This window comes from Crocuta crocuta, unplaced genomic scaffold, assembly GCF_008692635.1.
Source record: "Crocuta crocuta isolate KB4526 unplaced genomic scaffold, BGI_CrCroc_1.0 scaffold636, whole genome shotgun sequence".
Classification (NCBI taxonomy): domain Eukaryota; kingdom Metazoa; phylum Chordata; class Mammalia; order Carnivora; family Hyaenidae; genus Crocuta; species Crocuta crocuta.
This window is the reverse complement of record NW_027530380.1, coordinates 282,897-301,569: the sequence shown is the minus strand read 5'-3', so window position 1 is coordinate 301,569 and position 18,673 is coordinate 282,897. Positions and strand designations below refer to the sequence as shown.

General features: G+C 62.6%; 1 protein-coding gene across 1 annotated transcript in view; it reads left to right on the top strand.

The window, feature by feature from the left end:
- Nucleotides 1-17,932, top strand: part of CTTN (cortactin) — a 25,696-nt gene extending 7,764 nt beyond the window's left edge. Inside the window, exons 5-19 of the mRNA XM_077766561.1 lie at nt 688-798; nt 1,748-1,802; nt 4,305-4,415; nt 5,187-5,297; nt 5,965-6,075; nt 7,429-7,484; nt 9,204-9,273; nt 9,374-9,641; nt 12,019-12,296; nt 12,743-12,813; nt 13,060-13,134; nt 13,176-13,286; nt 15,148-15,292; nt 16,026-16,097; nt 16,805-17,932. Coding sequence (XP_077622687.1) covers nt 688-798; nt 1,748-1,802; nt 4,305-4,415; nt 5,187-5,297; nt 5,965-6,075; nt 7,429-7,484; nt 9,204-9,273; nt 9,374-9,641; nt 12,019-12,296; nt 12,743-12,813; nt 13,060-13,134; nt 13,176-13,286; nt 15,148-15,292; nt 16,026-16,097; nt 16,805-16,941 — 1,782 coding nt within the window. The 3' untranslated portion in view covers nt 16,942-17,932. The remainder of the gene's footprint in view (nt 1-687; nt 799-1,747; nt 1,803-4,304; nt 4,416-5,186; nt 5,298-5,964; nt 6,076-7,428; nt 7,485-9,203; nt 9,274-9,373; nt 9,642-12,018; nt 12,297-12,742; nt 12,814-13,059; nt 13,135-13,175; nt 13,287-15,147; nt 15,293-16,025; nt 16,098-16,804) is intronic.
- The last annotated feature ends 741 nt before the right edge of the window (nt 17,933-18,673 follow it).

The window sequence follows — 18,673 nt, the reverse complement described above, 5'->3', positions numbered from 1 at the left end:
GGGGCCGGGGGCGGGGCCGGAGGCGGGGCTGGGGGGAGGTTGGTGCTGGGAGCTTGGCAGTGAGTGTTTACAGTTTCGCGGGCTGTGGGGTGTCTGGTATTTACTGAATTTGGTGGTCGAGTCCCAGAAGCGGCCTTATATGTAAACACGTGATGGGGGCTGCGTTCCAGAAGCCTTGGTGGCAGAGCCGGGGAGCCCGGTGCAGCCCAGAGGCCTTGGGTGGCTGGCCTCGCCGAGGCCACAGTGGCGGGACGCCTTGGCCTTCCTGCATGGGAGGCCCCGTGGGTGGACGGGGTGGGCGCGGTGATGCGGTGGCTCTGTATGTAGAGTGGCCGAGTGCGTGTGGTCACTGAGAGCAGGTTTGTTTGCATCCTTGTCCGTCGGGGAAGAATCTCTGGTCCTCATTCCTAGGCCACGTGGTAGGCAAGGGCCTCGCTTTGGCAGAGCGAGTGACTGTCGCCATCTGTGGTCGCTGGTGTCAGGCTGGGCTCTGCACGGGGCCTGCAGAAGCGCCGACGCGGCAGGGTCTTGGGTGGCTTCGGGGATCCCCAACGTCCACACTGCGCGCGTTTTGTGGAGGAGCCCTGCTGTGGACCCCACGTGTGGGCTGGTGCCCTGTGGACCCTGCGGGGGGGTGTCTGACGCAGCTGCCCATGGCTGACCCCTCCTCTCCGCATCCCGTTCCAGTCAGCCGTCGGCCACGAGTACCAGTCGAAGCTCTCCAAGCACTGCTCCCAGGTGGACTCCGTCCGGGGCTTTGGGGGCAAGTTTGGCGTCCAGGTGGACAGAGTTGACCAGGTGAGCGAGGGGTAGTGGGAGCCAGGGCGCGGGCAACGGGGCCACTGCCTCCAGACCAGGGAGTCCCCAGGCCTCTCGAGGTACTGCCTCGACTGAGGACTGGGGGGCGGGTGTCCGGCCACAGGGCTTCTAGAAGCTCCCCAGCCCCTGGCTCTGGGATGACCAGCTGGGTTACGACGTGAGAACGGGAGCACGGGAACGAGTAAGGGCCTGTCCTCCTGGGTCCTGTAGAACTCCCCCACGTTGGCCTGTACCGATCAGAGGGGCCAGGGGCCGCCTTCCACTGCCTGGGAGCGTGTCCCTGGGGACTCCTCCCAGTCACCGTCCCTGCATGCACGTCACTGGGACCCGGTGCTGTTCAGAGCAGACGTGGCAGGATGCCACACTTGCGCCTGTTTCCAGGGCTGAGGCCCGGTGTCGGGGCGCCGTCTGGCGCCTCTGGGCCTCAGCTTCTCAGTGTGACTGAGGGCCGCCAGCGCCCTGTTTTCTGTCATAGCCGTTGGATTTGGGAGTTAGACCCCCATCCGCGTTCAGGCTTTGCTCCGGGTCAGCCGCGGGTCTGTGTTAGCTGCGGGGGCCCCGGGGCCGCGTGCACAGGGCCCCCGCCCTGCCCGTTCTCGTTCCCGACGGCAGGGTTGCTCGTGGAAGGGCTCAGGTGAGGAGCAGGTGCACGTGTGGCGTCGTGGGGCTCAAGCCCAGGAGCCCGACGTGCCCTGTGGGGGCCGCGGCGGCCACGGGATCGTCCGCACAGCCCGCCGGGCGCCGCGGGGTGTTTTATGGCAGCGAATTTTGAGCTTTGGCCCTGAGGGCGGCCTGCCCTTGGCTTAGGAAGCCAGAGGCCAAAAACTAACATGGTTTGTGTTCTCACAATTTTCGCGTGTGTCCTGGATTCAGACGAACCATTCTGGAGAGCTCTAAAAATGTGTTTCCCTTTTCTTGGTACCTGCAGTCAGCCGTGGGCTTTGAGTACCAGGGGAAAACTGAGAAACACGCCTCGCAGAAAGGTAAGACCTGCGGCCGGGGGAGGGGGTAAAGGGGAGGAGGAGGGCCCTGTCCCCGGACCAGGTGTCGCCTGCGGGAGGACGTGCCCCCAGGCGTCTGCGTCCCATGTCACTGTGGCAGGAGCCGTCTTCCCAGCGGTGCTGTCCCTGCAGAGTCGGCTCTGGGGCCTGGTTAGTGAAGAGCTAATGTCCCCCGACAGTGCAGACCGCAGCCCTTAGACTACTGATGTTTTACTATAAACGTGTGCTCCCTGACACGGCGTCGGCTGGCCTTCTGGTTGTGCCTGTTAGAGTCTTTTTAAAAGATGAGAGCGTGTCACTTTCCCAGGGCCCTTGACGTGTCTCATGCAGGCCGGTGTACTGCCGCCTCTTGCGTGTCATCAGAAGAACCGGGGCGCAGGTGTTCTGGCCGGGCACGGGCATTCCCAGCCCCTTTAGGAAGGGATCCTAGACACGTAGCTTCCAAATGTTTGCTTTCCCGAGTCAGAATGGGGCTTGTTGCCGCCACGGGAAGCAGGTGCCTAGAACAGGTGCAGGGCCCTCGCCGCCCGGTGCACCTGCTGTCNGCCTTGTCCCCAGCCTCCCGCATCCACGGAACCAGCCCCGGGGAGACCGGCTCACATCACACTCACGCAGCTTTTTTACCTGAAAGCGCGAGGGCGCTCCGGGCTCTCCCGTGGGTGTAGGGGGTTTACCGTCCTTCGGGTGATGGCTCAGCCCCGCCCTGTGAGGGGCCCGTATGCTATCTGGCCAGCTCGTTCCTTGGGACCGTGGGATTCAGGCTCTTTGCAGTTTTTGAAGTTAAAAGTCTTGTTCTCGTGTCTTGTATACATGCAATTTTTCAAAAGAGTAAATTTCTAGAAAAGGACCTGCCGGGTCACAGGACGTTGAATTTAAAATGTGCGTGGATGCTGCCATTGTCCTCGCAGGCCGTGCTGGCTTCCTGCCCTCGTTAGAAGCCCTGCCGGGCACGGGTGACACACTGCTAGCCTGTGCGGGGGCCCCACGGACGCGGGGCCTGCTGCAGAAGCCACGGGGGGCTGGCTTTTTGCTTGGTTTTATTTTGTAGGCACGTTAGATTTTTTTTTTTAAGATTAAAAAAATTTTTTTTAATGTTTATTTTTGAGAGCAAGAGAGAGAGTACAAGCGGAAGAGGGGCAGAGAGGGAGACACAGAATCCGAAGCAGCTCCAGGCTCCGAGCTGTCAGCACAGAGCCTGACACGGGGCTTGAACTCACAGACCCTGAGATTGTGACCTGAGCTGAAGTCGGACGCTTAACCGACTGAGCCCCCCAGGCGACCCTAGGTTTTATCTTTATTAAGTAACTTTCACACCCAGTGTGCTGCTCAGACTTAGGACCCTGAGATCACGAGTCACATGCTCCAGCAACTGAGCCAGCCAGGTGCCCCTGCACATTTGAAGTCCTATGTGTGTGTATTTGTTTTGAGGGGGGCAGAGAAAGAGAACAAGCGGGGGAGGGGCAGAGAGAAAGAGAGAGAGATTCCCGAGCAGGCTCCCCCGTGCCCTCCCTGCAGAGCCCGACGCGGGGCTTGAAGTTGTGAACCACGAGATCATGACCTGAGCTAAAACCAGGATCAGACACTTAACTGTCGAAGTCACCCAGGTGCGCTAGGACATTTAAGTTTTTAGAAATAATTGCCAGCATTTAAAAACAGATCATGTATTATTTAAGAACCCAGATTTCTTTCAAAGACAGAATTACCCGCCCCCGCCCACTGGAAACAGCCCCAGCTCAGCATTTCCCCAGGGAAGCTGCTGGGGGGCCGTGGGCCACTTCCTGTCACAGGCCTGCCCGCCTGCCCTGAGGCCGANAGTGCGCACCCCTGCCGGCCACCTGTGCTGCTCCCCGCCGTGCTCGCCGATCTGCGCTTGCATCCTGCTTGGTGGTGTTCACCCCCCCTCCTCGACGGGGCCCGAGCACAAGTGCCTGGGACACGGGGCTCCTGGCGGCCCCTGGCCTTGCGAGGGCTGCGAGCTTCACATCGTGTTCCGCGCGGGCGTCCCTGGTGGAGCCGTGCTTAAGTGTCAGGATGTGCATGTCGGGGACTCAGCTTTGGGGTGAAGCGAGGTTTCTGTACGAGTCCTCACGTGTGCCCTCCTCCCCTGGAGGTGCCGCTGGGCCACCTCTGCTGGCTTCAGTTGGTGAAGCAGGTGACCTTTGACAGCTTGCCGTGGGGCCGCTGTGGCTCGTCTCATCTCCGAAGCTGTGTAACGCGCCTCCTCCCTGATCCCCTTTGGGACGAAGGGGAGATGCGACGGCTGCTCCTCCGCTCTGTTGGCTGCTCGTCACGTTTCTGTTGTTCGTATCCAAGGAATTCCCTTCCAGCGTCTTCCGCGTTAGTGATCTTACCCTGCGGCTGAAAGACACTTGGTTTGGTTTGGGTTCTGGTTGGGCGATACAAGGGCTTCTTCGGACACCGCGGAGGCCCCCGCGCCCGGCTGTCCTGTGCCTTCCGCGCAAACGCCGCCGCTCTCCCGTGCAGATTACTCCAAGGGCTTCGGGGGCAAGTACGGCATCGACAGGGACAAGGTGGACAAGAGCGCCGTGGGCTTCGAGTACCAGGGCAGGACGGAGAAGCACGAATCGCAGAAAGGTGAGCCACGCGTCTCCTCTCAGCTGCCGCGGTCCCCGGCACGCGCGCTGCCCGCAGAGCAAGATGGAAAGCGTGGCCCGGAAGCCCGAAAGTGGTTGCCTCTTTGTAATTCAGCAGCAAACTTTAAATTTTGTTTTATTGGTAACATTTATTCACCTTTGAGAGACAGAGAGAGACAGAGCATGAGTGGAGGAGGGGCAGAGAGAGAGGGAGACACAGAATCCGAAGCAGCTCCAGGCTCTGAGCTGTCAGCACAGAGCCCGACATGGGGCTCGAACCCATGAACCGCGAGATCATGACCTGAGCCGAAGTCAGATGCTTAACCGACTGAGCCACCCAGGCGCCCGTAAACGTCGGACTTTAAAACCTCAAGTCCCAACACAGCTGTTAAATAAGAAACTGTGTCTTTACACCCATCTGGCCCCAGCACCCCAGCAGTCGCTCGTAACGACGGCCGTGTGTCGCACATCTGTGTCGGCAGCCGGGAGGGCGCGGTGGCTCGTGGGTGCCGGTTCTACCGGTTCTGCCGCGCGGAGCCGCTCACGTGGGGTCCTGAGTGTGTGTGTTGACGGTACCGAGGCCGTACGTCAGGCTGTTTCCCAGTCCTGCTCCGAGGGGTCCTCGTGACCGTGTCCCAAAGTGTTCCTAAAGGTTCAGAAGAAGGAGGCGCACGGCGGGTTGTGTGTGTTCGGCTGCGTGGGAAACGTGCCCTCTCCCCGCCGCCCACGCCTGCCGCTAACACTGGCTCGTGGCCTTTCTTGTGCACCGCAGACTACGTGAGAGGGTTTGGAGGGAAGTTCGGCGTGCAGACAGACAGACAGGACAAGTGCGCGCTCGGCTGGGACCACCAGGAGAAGCTGCAGCTGCACGAGTCCCAGAGAGGTACGTTTGCCTCGCCCACTGCTCCTCGGGGTCGTTCCGGAACGTGTGTGCTCTCGCCCACAGGTCTGTCAGCGTGCCGTGTCGCCGCCGTGTTTCCGTAGCGTGTTGNTCGCCTGTGCGTCCGAAGCACCTGGCAGGGCCCGGAGCATCTTGGGGGATGCTGTTTTCTGCCCGTGTGTGAACCCCCGTTGATAGAGCGTGCGGGGTTCTGGAGGGAGACGCTGCTTCTACTCGGAAGCGCGTCCCTGGGCCCCAGGGGGCGCGGTGGGGGGTGGGGGCACCTCTGCGGGTGACCCAGACCTACACCCGCCCTTGCGGCCGGCGCGCTGGGAAGCGGGGCTCCCGCGTGGTGCCGCGTGGCCCTGGTGTGCGGCGCGCCCCTCTCCGCCCTGCGCGGGAATCTCAGGGCACAGAGTGCCTTTTCCGAGTCCCCCCGCGGCAGGGCCTCACCTGTTCTCAGAGCCTGGCTGAAGCGTTAAGAGCTTCACCTTGTCCTGGGGCCTGGGAGCTGACCTCGGACCCTCCGTGAGCCCGGGAGCCGCTCCAGCCCCGAGCCCGGCACGGCTCTGCGTGTGTCCGACGACGCGCGTGACTGGCGCTGCTCGTACGATTCTAACCACGCTGTTTCCTCTCTCGGTTTTCTCCACTGGTGCCGGTGGGTTTTCAGATTATAAGGCTGGTTTTGGAGGCAGATTTGGTGTTCAGTCCGAGAGGCAGGACTCCTGTGCTGTGGGGTTTGATTACAAGGAGAGACTGGCCAAGCACGAGTCCCAGCAAGGCATAGTGGCTCACCNCCCCCCCCCCTCCCGCCCCCTCCCCGTTCTGGGGCAGCCACTTCTAGCACAGACTTCAGGGCCCAGCCTTCCGAGCTACCCTCTGTCCCTCGCCGGGGGCACGGGGGGGTTTCAGACCCAGTTTTATGCGGGAGCGATTCTAACTTGCTCCCTCCTTCCTCCACCCCGTTTCTCCTCTCCCTGTCAGATTTGGGGGTTGGCAAAGTGAGGCGCTAGCTTACAGGTTAATGTCACCGTGACCCCTTCGTGGGACTGCTTTCTGGGACGGGCTGTCCCCGGCCTCCCAGCAGCCTTCCCCAGGAGCTCTCGCTGCAGAGCGCGGCCACTGGGACAGGGGCCCGTGCCTGGTTCGGCTGGGCCGCTAGCCTGAGGCCAGAGGCCAGGTGGCAGCGAGGGGCAGGGCCGGGCGTGTGCTGCGCGGCTCCCATGTTGCCTGTGGTGGTGTCTTCGGCGGGGCGGGGACGTTTGTTTGTCCTCTCTTTCCTGGACGACACCGTCCGTGTTACGTGTGCGTTCTTTACGCAGAGCCAACAGCACATACACAAAGCTAGAGGGACAGGGACTTGCTAGGTGTATTGGGACCCTGAGTGGCAAATGCCCCTTTTCCTCCTTTGATTACAGTCAGAGTCTCGACTTAGCTGTGAGAAATGGGGCCCCAGCGGGAAGGGCAGCGATGCCCCGAACTCACGGGCAGGGTTCAGGCTCCCGGTGCCAGTGTTAGCCACGAGCGCCGGAGCCGGCGAGGGAAGGCACATGCACCCAGGCCGGTCCGGCAGGCTGCATGGCCGTGGCCTTGGCTCTACGTGGCATCGAGACTGCATGACGGTGTGACTGTCACGTAGATCTGTGTCGCTGTGACATGAGTATTTGGCTGCTAGAATTGCCCCACGGAATTGTTTTTTTCTTTTAAAAAGCGAGAGGAGCCTGCGGGTGAGCCTCCTTTGAGCGCTCAGAGCAGGACGCGGGAAGGGATGCAGACGGTCAGCCGTTGCTGGGTGGAAGACTGTGCTATTGAAGCGGCGCCCTCCCCGGCCCGTGCTGTGGCCTCCTCGCTCTCGCTGCCTGCCAGCCCGCACCCGGCACCCCCGTGTCCCTCGGGAGAATGCGGCAAGCATGCACACGCCTCTTTTCTGCCTCTCGCCCGCCTGCGTACTGAATACCCTTGGTAGAAACAAAACTCACCTTGCAAGTAAAGACCCTGCGGTTGGCGGTTCTCGTTTCTTTCTGCTCCGGGTGCATTTCCTTGCGCTGCTCCTGGCTCTGTCTGCATGCGTCTGTTGGTGGCCCCATGCTGGTCCTCGACCCGAGACTAAGTGTCGTGTTGTGCCCCGTTTCAGACTACTCCAAAGGGTTCGGCGGGAAATACGGGGTGCAGAAGGACCGCATGGATAAGGTGAGCGTCTCCCGTCTGGGTGGAGTGTCCTGTGCTGATGGGGGGGTTGCTCACGGAGCCCTGCTGGGCGCTGCCCCGTGGCCGTCGCCGGTGGGTGCCGGCTCGTGTTCTCAGAGGTACGCACACTCGAACATGCTTCCCATGTGCCGGGCCCCACGCAGCCATGCTGTGAGGCAGGGACAATCCCAGGCAGGCCCCGAGTGCAGCCGCGACCCCACACAGCCCACGGTGCGTGGCCAGGCCATCCTCGGAACCTGGACCTTCAGACACTAGGCCGACGTGATGGCCTGAGGACGTGTGGCTGTGTGGGTTCAAATTAGGAGTAAACCGAATTGGAAATGGAGTCCCTTGGTCACACGGCTGCGGTGCAAGGACTCACCGGCCACACGTGGGTGGTGGCTGCCATGTGGGAGCCGCAGATCCGGAACCCGGGCCTCGCCGTGGAGGGCCCGCGGGCCAGGGTTTGTCCAGAGCCAGCGCGTGACTCTCCCTGGGGACTCTGTCCCTTCCGGTGGCTTCAGAGTCTCAGTGACACAGCCCTCATACCCGGTGGGGTCTTCGGTCCTACCACGTCTGAGCGTGGACTTCCTGGGGTGTGGCTCCCATGTCCCCAAACAGAGACTGAGGCCGTGCCGCCTGGTCCCGTGTCTGGCCCTGGAGTTCTGCCCTCGGATGGGCTCACTGCCGACCACACAGCCGTCATCACCCAGGGGATTCCACGTGTGACCACGTGTGGCCCTGGCAGTGAGGGGTGGGGCACAGGCTGGGAGACACGTGGTGACTGCCGGGTCCCAGGAAATGCATGCAAGGGGTTCAGAGCCAGGTGGTGACGTGAGGTTGTCCCTGAGCCAGGTGGGTTGCTGGGACCCGAGTCTGCAGTGGAGATGGGGGAGGGGTGCCTGGCAGGCGGGACCAGGGGAGGGGGTGCAGAGGGGGGATTCTGGTCAGTGGGGGGGGGGCAGGGCGCAGTGCTGGGAAGGCAGCGTAACTGGGACACAAGCCCCCAGGCTGGCAGCAGAGACGGTCCTGAGTGGCGTGCTGGAGAACCTTCTGGACCGTGGTGCAGCTGGAGCGGGGAGTCACCCCTGGGGGCAGCAGGGGCAGTCGGGAGGGCGCTGACACCCCCTTCCCTCAAGGCTGCACAGGACGGGGGGTGGCGTTGGACATTGTTCTGGGGAGCGGCACGGCCCACCCGGCAGTTTGGGAGGGGGTGCCTGGGAAGGGGCAGGTTTGGTCATGTGGCCCAGCAGCTGCGCTAGGAGCTGAGGCCGGGATGACTCAGGTGATCTGTGTGCAGCAGCACCCGGCCTGGGGGCCGCTGGCTCTGGAGGGGCAGAGCGGGCGGGGGAAGGGAGCTCGGCTGCTCCCCGCCCCTGTTCGGGGCCCCTTTCTCCTCGTTTGGGTGTCAGAAAAGCCGCAGCGTGCTGAGCCCCAAGCCTGTTTCCCTCCCAGGGAAACTGAGGATGGCCGGGAGGCCCCTGAGGCCGTCGGTGCGCCTGGGTCCTCCTGTGAGTGGGCAGTCAGCCCTGTCGCTTTGCCCGGACGAGTTGGGTCCTCCAGAAATGACACGGGGGCCTGGCGCACTGGGAGACGTGGACGATCGGGCCCAGCGAGGCTCGAACGCGGCCCCGGGCGTGAGAGCTCCTGCGTGCGGAGGGAGCCTCCCGGGCTGCGGAGGGCGAGGGGGCTCCCCTGATGGGCCCGCTTCTCTCCTGCTAGAATGCGTCCACCTTCGAGGATGTCGCCCAGGTGGCCCCCGCTTATCAGAAGACCGTCCCCGTTGAGGCAGGTGAGTTGTGGCGGACGCAGTGCCGCGTGGGCCTCCCGCCGGGGGCGAGGCGTCAGCGGGGGGCGGCGGGGGTGCCCTGGCTCCGCCTGCCCTGGGGAAGCATTCCGCCGCCCGCTGGAGGAAGGCCACCTGTCCCCGGGGACCCCCGCACACTCCTGTCCGAGGTGCCTGCAGCTCTCCGAGGCGGGGTCTGTGGGGGCGCCTCCCGAGGCAGGGCTGGGTGAATCGCCCGTCCGCAAGCGCCCTCCTCACTACCGGGACCGGGACCGGGTTCTGGGAGGTTCTCCGGGGCCCCACATCAGCCACGGCTGTGACGTGAGCAGTGTGCCACCTGCCCGCACAGAGGCCGACGGTGACGTCCCCGCCTTGTCTGTGTTCTGGCCCCGCACAGGCTGCAGCCAGGGTGGGGGTGGGGGGCTGTGTTTCCTGCTCTCAATTGTAGGGAGGTTAAACCAAGAATTTAAGGGGGCGCCTGGGTGGCTCAGTCGGTTAAGTGTCCGACTTTGCCTCGGGTCCTCGTCTCCCTGTTTGTGAGTTCAGGCCCCACGTCGGGCTCTGTGCTGACAGCTCAGAGCCTGGAGCTGCTTCCAGATCCTGTGTCTCCCTCCCTCTCTGCCCCTCCCGTGCTCGTGCTCTGTGTCTCTCTCTCAAAAGTAAACAAACATTTAGAAAACAAACAAAAACCTCTAAGAACTAAAGGCGTTACGAATTCACTTAACAACGATATGTTTTTATATATTAGCATAATACTATTTATGGAAAAAATAACCGTGTCTTCAGGGCAGTTGAACAAGTGACTTGAACACCGTAACAGGATGATGTAGGAGCGCAGCGGCGGCGCAGGCTTAGTCCGGGATCCCGTTCTTGCCGCTTCTGCAGTGTCTCTCGTGGCAGATTATGTTTAGGAAGGTGGCGTGCACTCCCCGCAGGTGGACGCGAGCAGGGTGTGGCGGTAGCTCCTCGGGGCTCTGGACGCTCTTTCCTGGTTCTGCACTCAGACGGGAGGGGGTTCCCTGCTTCCCTCGGGGGTTCGCCGCCCGCACAGGGCGGCCTGGTTCTGTAGCTCGCGGTGGACGTTTGGAAAATACTGGGCCACTGAGTTCAGCTGCTCTTCCAAGCGTGGGGTTTCTTCTCATTCTCCAAACCCCCGGCTGACACTCATGAGTGGGTTTTCAACCTCGTCCGCCTCTCCGAGGAAAGTTAGGAAAATGTCACAGCAGCGGGTTCAAGTTTTCCACCGTCCTGACTTTCTCGAAAGCTTGAATTTTCCCGCTGACACCAGGTGCGGTTTTCCTGCGCCCGCACGGTCTGTTCCGTCATCTTAGACAGAGGTCTGCCACAGCCCAGGCCGCGCGTGCTCAGGCCCTGTTAGGTGTTTCAGGCCAGAGAATGTTCTGTGGAACGTCAGGTCAGCTTGCGGCTCGGCCGCACGGGTGGTTTTCCCCGAGACCGCAGGACTTGCGCCTGCGGCCCCTCCCGCCCGACTCGGAAGATGGACAGACGTGTCCTCAGGGCTCGAGAGTCCCGGCAGGTCGGCGCTCCTTACGGTTCTGCCCGCGCGTCCCCGGGGAGATGAGGCGCCCCAGGNCACGCGGACGGAGGCCCCTGCGCGGCCGCTGTGCCTCCTGCTGTCTGCGTCTCCCTGCTTCCCGTCCTGGCCTCCTGCCTTCGCGCGGGTCCCTCCTCCGGGTGGGGGCGGGGGAGTGAGCCCGTGGGCGCGGGCGTCCCGTCCTCCGCCTTCTCTGCGTGGACTGACTTCCGGGGCACATCACCCACTAGCCAGGCAGCCCGTGCGCCACGCCAGGGCCCCGTGTTCTGTGAACGGGCAGGAGGGGCTCACTGCCACGGAGTCTGAGAGCGCGCATGGGGGCCGTGTTTGGCTGTGTGGACGCTTCCTCCTCAGATCGTGGTCAAGGCCCGGAGAACCCCAGCCGGGGGGGCGGGCACCAGAGGCAGGAACTCAGCCCCAAAGTTTTCCTGCACACAGGAAAATAGTATGTTTGTGTAGTTACCTTTTTCTTTCTTTCTTTTCTTTTCACCATTCTTTAACTGCTAGAAACTTCTAAAGCAAGAAACTTATAAGTTAGATTTCTTTTTGTCGTTCAACACATGATTCTGGGTAGCATAAGGCATCTTTCCTTATATTCTGGTCTTCTTTTCTTTCCTTTATTTTTTCTTAATGTTCGTTTATTTTTGAGAGAGAGACAGAGTGCAAGCAGAGAGGGCCAGAGAGAAAGGGAGACCCAGAATCCGAAGCAGGCTCCAGGCTCCGAGCTGTCAGCACAGAGCCCGACGTGGGGCTTGAACCCACAGACTGTGAGATCATGACCTGAGCTGACGTCAGACGCTCAACTGACTGAGCCACTCAGGCGCCCCTCTTTCTTTTTTAATGTTTGATTCTTTATTTTGAGAAAGAGAGAACATGAGTTGGGGAGGGGGAGGGGAGAAAGAATCCCAAGCAGGCTCCGTGCTGTCAGCGTAGAGCCTGATGTGGAGCTCGAATCCTAATGTGCCAAAATCGAGTTGGACACTTAACCAGCTGAGCCCCCCAGGCACCCCGTCTTGCTCTTCTCTTCTCGAATAATTAACGCCTTCCTCATTTTATGCCTTGAGATTCTACCTGCCGAGTCCCGGCAGCGCCCCCGGGTGCAGAGGACCGGCCGCGGGAGAGGGTGGGGTCTCCGCGGTCCTGTCTCATGCCTCCACTTCCGGTCCCCTTGCCGCGCCTTCTGCCGTGTTGTTCAGGCTGCGGCCCCTGTACCATCATCAGCTCTTCCTCCTCGCGAGTGACTCGCCCCAGCGCCCCTCACCCCAGGGTCCTCTTGGCCGTGGGAAGTTCCCGTTGGCCGGCGGACAAGTCTTCAGCACGAACCCACGTGTGCGGGACCGTTGGGTCTCGGGAGCTCGTCACGAGAAGGAATTCCCTGTGGCGGAGCCTTGTTCGCGGAGTCAGACGTGCATGGTAGCCTGTGGCTGCGTGCGTGGCCTGGACACCAGCCCGTCCCGTCTTGGGCGCCTCACCCGTGGGTGGTTCCCGGCAATGTGTGGACGCGACGGCGCGGCTGGCGGAGCAGAGGGTTCCATGTCCGCTTCTGCCGCTGCCTGGCACATAGCCCTGGGGGTGCCGGGTACCCTCTCGTTCCTCAGTTTCCTCAGCCGTGCAGGCCATCAGCACTGCCTTCCCGGGGCCGCCACCCCCTGCGATCATGCACTGTGGTTCAGGGCAACGCACGTTTATTCTTGCACAGCGTGGAGGCTCTGGAGGGGAACCTGCTTCTAGAGGCGCCTGCGTCCCCGGCTCGGGCCACTTACGGCCTCTGCTTCCGTGACCGCATCTCCGGGTCCGTGTGTCACGTGCCTGCCCCCCCCCCCCCAGGAGGGAGGACGGACCCTGTGGTTCCATCAGGGCCCGGCAACCTGGGATTGTCTCCCGTTAACCTCTTACACCCTCGGTCCTGCTGGCCCCCAGGATCTGGGGACGGTGCTGTCCCCGCCTTCGAGGCGCTAGTGTTCCGTCCACCGTCCGCCCCAGGGATTCGTGTGTGTCTCACACACAGAGCACGTCCACCCCGTTTTTAGGGCCCCGGGAGCGTCCATCACGGCAGCGTGAGCTCAGCCGTGGTGTTCTTGTCTGAGCCCCTGGATTAGCTGTGCGGGATGCAGGGTGGCGGCTTCGCTCGCTGCACGGCTGTGCCCACCCCGTGCTGCCCGTGGTGGCAGCCGGAGGGCTGTGCCCCTGACGTTCTGTTGATAACGCGTGACCTTCACTCCACCTTGTTCTCTTAGTCCCAGGTGCTTGTCTCCGTGCTTAGTACTCCTTGCGCTTTGCTGTCAGGCGAGCTTGGCTCTGGCCTTTCTCTGGTAAGTCCTGGCGTTGGGCGGCCTGGTGACGATCTCTCCTTGTCTCTCGATCACAGGCCCAGGCCCAGGCCGAGGCCCAAAAGCAGAGCCCGCCTGCGTCTCCCACCCCTCAGCCGGCCGAGGAGAGGCCGCCTTCAAGCCCCGTCTACGAGGTTGGTGTTTTCGTTCAGTTTGCAAATGAGCCTCTGTCTCTGCAGAGATGCCCTCCCCACGCCACAGCCACCGTGCACGGGGGGGCGGGGTCCCCACACACCGCACTTGGTGCCCGAGCCGGAGGGCGGCCTGGGGTGGGGGGCACAGTGCACGTGCGGGGCCCCCCTCAGCCGGCCCACCGCCCCCGTGAGGTGTCCTGGTACCGCGTACGCCGGTCTGGTCTTCTGTCACTCACTCTCCACCGCATCTGTCGATGGCCAGCTCTCCCTCCCTTCTAGAAGCCCGTCTCCCGGCACCTGCTGCTGCCCTCCCGGCCCTCCTTCCCTCAGGCCCTCTTTTTTTGTTGTTTTAAATTTTTTAACATTATATTTATTTTTGAGAGAGAGAGACACAGCGTGAGCGGGGGAGGGGGGTCATAGAGAGGGAGACACAGAATCGGAAGCAGCTCCAGGCTCCAAGCTGTCAGCACAGAGCCTGATGCGGGGCTCGAACCCACGAACCCTGCGATCGTGACCTGAGCCGAAGTCGGACGCTTAACCGACGGAGCCCCCGGCGCCCCCCTCAGCCCCTCTTGAACATCGTGCTCCCCGCAGACCGTCCTGGCCCTTAATCCTCAGTCCCGTCATCAGTGCTTTGTGACCCAGGACCTGGGACTCTGAGTCACTCTCGGGCGCTGCCCTGCCCCTGGCTCCATGACCCCTCCTGGCCGAGCCCTGCACCCCATCCCCCCCGTTCCCACAGCCACTGTCCTGCTTCCCACCGGGAGGGCCAGAGGCCACCGGGGCGTGAGGAACAGAACGTACCGCAGCTCAGCTGAGATGTGAGGGGGTGAGCCATCCGGGGTCACGCTGTCACCAGGGCCCCCTCCAGGCTGCTGCACCCCCTGCATGGCAGCCAGGCCCCCCGGACTCGCAGGCAGCACAGCCCGGCCTTGTGGCTCCTAACCCAGCAGCACGGGGGCTTCAGGCCGCCTTTGCCTGCTTGGCCAGAGTCACTGAGGAGTCGCTCCTTTGAGAAAACGAGTGTGACCTGCTGTCCCAAGTGTGAGGACACATGGGCCCTGTGACCGGCAGCCCTGCCAGCGCCACGTGGTGTGAGAGGGAACAGGGCGCCCACACACCAGGACCCGGCCCTGAGCCCTCCGGCGCAGCCCCTGCACGTCCAGGACAGGCTCGCCCAGAGGAGGCCCTGCCGCTCCCTTGCAGGTCACCCTGGAGCGGCTCCAGCCCGGCCGGGAGTGGGGTCCCCTGTCCGTGGCCTCCGCGGTGGCCGTTGCAGGCCCCCCCAAGCCGCGATGGTAGTCTGCCACTGACAGCCGGCAGCTGTGGCCCCTGGTTCTTTCTGGAGCCTCTGCCTTGCTCTCTCTGGCCCCCGAGGGTGCCTTCAGGGCGGCCCTGGTTGGAAATACTGACCAAAGCTCCTTCCGTCAGGGCTGGGGGTGATTTCATCACTTGCTGGTCATCTTACCTCCCCCCGGGGGATTCGTGTGGGCTTGAACCCGGCCGCCTGGGGTGCGGTTGCCCCGGGCAGCCCCGCGCGGACTCTGGAGCTGCCATCAGAGGCCCAGCAAGGCTGTCAGGGCCCCGGCAACCTTTAGAAATGGCCCGCACCTGCCCCAGGCGTCAGCACGGCCACGGATTGGGCCGGGCGGGGTTGGTCCCTGCAGGACTTCAGGGTGTCGGGGGCTGGGACGGGGGGTCGTTCAGCAGGACAGGCACATGGTCCTCTTCACGTCCAAGCACTCGCAGAACGCTGGGGGGCAAGGCCTCGTCCGCGCTGCCGCACCCACTGGCCACTGTCGTGTGTCGGTGACCCGGCACCTGCCTCAGGACACCTCTCCTTGACCCTTCCCTTCCCCAGGACGCGGTCTCCTTCAAGGCTGAGCCCGAGCCCGTGTACAGCAGGGAAGCCGCCGACTACCGCGAGGCTGGTGGCCAGCAGGGCCTGACCTACGCCCCGGACGCCACGTACGAGGCCGCGGAGGCCCCGGGCCAGTATCAAGCAGGTATGGGTGCAGGGGCACCTGCCGCTTTGTGAAAACACCCGTCACCCTCTTGCTCGACCTTCTCCTTCCCCGTGCTTGTGGGGTGTCCCTGCCCTGCCGGGAGGGCGCCAGACCCCCTGGTTCCAGACGGCCCTGCTACTCCGGGGGGCCAGCGGCCATGGGTGTGAAGGAGGGGCCTCTGCTGTTCTCTTTGCAGAGTGGCAGCTCGTGACAGCCGGGCACCGGGAAGCTGCAGTGTCGTGAGGTTTTTAGGGATGATTTCCATTAGCCCTGAAGGCTTTCTCGAAGCTTCAGTGGGATGAACACCGAAATTGGTCTCTTATCTCTAAAGATGAGGTTTCTGTCAGCGCGTCGGGACAGATTCCACCTGAATCCGTCAGAGATCACGTCTCAGGACGGAACCTTAACCTTCTCCCCGACTGTGCCGCGGGGCGTTGGGGCAGGTGCCCCGCTGCTTGCCAGCCTCTTACCGTGATGTGACCTTTTCTGGAAGAACTAGATCTTTAAAATTCTAAAATCCTGTCTCTGAGAGCAGTCAGGGCACGCCGGTGGTGTCGGCCCTGGGAAGGGTGGGCTTGCTCCCCAGAAGCTAGAGTCCTGCGTCCTGCGTCGAGCCCGGCGCCCCGCACGGCCCTCCCTGCCCCGCAGGTGCTGGCGGCCAGGACGTTAAAGTGGCTGAGTGGCTCCGTGGCGCTCCAGTGATTCCTCAGCTCTTGTCTTGGTTTATTTTTAGAAGAAAACACCTACGACGAATATGAAAATGACCTTGGGATCACGGCCGTCGCCCTCTACGACTACCAGGCTGGTGAGACACCCATGTGCCCACTTGGCGCTCATTTCCGCAGCCGCTCAGCTTTGGGTGTTTGACCCTGAGCACGTTGTCACGATGTTTAAAAAGCTTGGGATAGTCTCACAGTAACAGAAACGCTCTCTCTCTGCGTTTCTACGCCTTCCCGAACCTCCCGTTGCCCATGGCCGCAGGGGTGCCTGTGCCCCCGGACACCCCGGTGTGAATTCCCCAAAACCGAGGGTGCTGCCCGGACTGAAGGCACCCCCACCCCCAGTGAGCCAGTCGGTACCGAGACACCGGCACGCCTGTGGATGGGCCGCGTTTTCCCGGCTGTGCGGGCCCCGTGCGCCCCTCCACAGCCTCTCCTCCTGGGGGACCCCGGCCTGCCTGAGGCCACGCTCCTATGACAGGGTGGCCACGGAGCACTTCCTGCCCCCCCCCTGTCCCTGGGGAGCGTTCTGCCCCCGTGGTTGACGAATGAGCCCACGCACTCGTGTCCTCGGTGCGGGTTCTGTGAAATTGGGCATCTATAACGTGTACGACCGGCTGGGTGTACCCGGGTGCTGGCCGCCTTGCCCGCCTCCTCGGGCTGCTGGCCGGGCTCCCCTCTGCACCCCGAGAAAGTCCCCTCTGTGGTGGGAGGACAGCAGAAGCCGGAGCCCGGGGAGCCCGGCCCAGAGGCCCCGGACCTCACCGTCCTTTCTCCGCGTCCTCTTTCCCAGCGGGCGACGACGAGATCTCCTTCGACCCCGACGACATCATCACCAACATAGAGATGATCGATGACGGCTGGTGGCGGGGGCTGTGTAAGGGCAGGTACGGGCTCTTCCCGGCCAACTACGTGGAGCTGCGGCAGTAGTGCCGCCCGCCTCGCGCCCCGTGTCGCCCCGCGTCCGCCTTCCGTGGGTCCGCGGGCGGGAGGGCCGTGTACGTACTGCTTTTATATTTAATACTTCTGCTGATGCTTCTGAAAAGGTTTATGCCCCAGAATTTGCTAATATATTGTAATCATGTTCCTTAGGAGGACTTTGGTCATTGATTTTATGCATTCAAGGTATTTTCTTTTATCTTTTTTTTTGCCAAATTGACTGTCACTTGGAGCCACTTTGGCGACTGTCGGTTCTCCTGAGTGTGCGACGGTGTCCTTGCCCTGGCGGCAGCATTTGGGGCCCTTGACAGATGCGGTCGCATGGGTGTCAGGTGGGAGTCGCCGTCCCAGGAAGAGGGAGACCCCAGGGTGGGTCAGGGCCGAGGGGAGGGGAGGCCGGTGGCTGCTGTGTCTCCAGGTGGGGGCGCTGTGTGTTGGGGGGCCCTCCCGGCCCCTCCTAACCCCTCCGACTGGGTACCCGCCAAGCAGTGTCCCCAGCGGTCACCGGAGGGCCTCCACTGGCCGCACGTGGCTCTGTATCTGCCGCGTGAGACGACGGCCACCCCGCTGCGGGAATGCGGGCGCCTTCTCTGCCGTGAACTGCCAGAGACGTTCTTCCCGCTGAGGCGCCCCTGCGTTTGTGCCAAAACACTGTGTCTGAGGACAGTAGAACGGGGGGTTGGCAGGCTCGGCTAAGAAGTGGAGCGGAGAGGGGGTGCTCCCGGCCAGGTGCCCCTGCGGACGCCGCTCGGGGGCCCGTCGCCCTCGGGGGGCCGGGCAGCGTCTTTCCAGATCTGGGGAGGGGACTCGGGAGTTCGGGACGTTGGCGTCTCCTTCCTGCGGTGCATTTCTGTGTAGTCCTTGCTTTGCCACCAGTAGGTCGGGTTTTATATGCAATTATTGTATCCACGTTTCTGTAGCACACGCCATAGGTATGGTTTTTTTTTTAATTAAATATTCAAAATAAACTTTTTTGGATCCACTCGCTTGCTGATTTACTTTTGGGATTTGGTCCCTTAAGCTGGCTCCCTGCCCCCGCTGGGTCATACCTGTGATTTCTCCACCCCAGACCAACTGAGGGTTCCCCCTTTCAGACCCAAGCTCCTTAAAAGGCATTTTTTAGGAGGGAAACGTATTTAGGCTCTGATATTTTTGGACAAGGAGTCTAAGTAAAATAGAAAACATTCTTTTCAAAATCAGTTTCGAGCTCCAGTTCTGAAGCCCCGAGCTGGTTGTTTGGCTCAGATGCCACTTTCCTTTGGGGCGTGGCAAATCAGGGTCCGAGGGAACAGCATTCCTGAGCAGAGGAGCCGTGGGCGCGGAGGCCTCGAGCCCGGGGCTGCCCTGAGCCGACCGCTGGACGGGGTAGCCTAGAGGCCGCCGGCGAACACAGGCCGCGTGGAGGCTGGCGGGACCCGAGGCGTGGATGGCCCCCCCAGATGGTGTGGGGGGCTGCGTGCTGTCTGTGCACCTAGCCCCCCAGAGGCCACGGCCGTGGGCAGGCCTCTCCTTGTGGGCGTCTTGTGTGATAGAACAGGGCTTCGGGTCACTGCCCCGGAAGACTGGGGGCCGGGCCGCACAGACAGGCCATCCCGATGCACGCCGTCTTCTTTTTTCGGGAGCTGGTGTCGCCCACAGCCCATGGTCACACGGGGCCTGTCCTGGGCCTGTTTCCCTCAGCGTCACGTCCCCCGGGCCCAGTCAGGTCGTGGCAGGTGTCAGA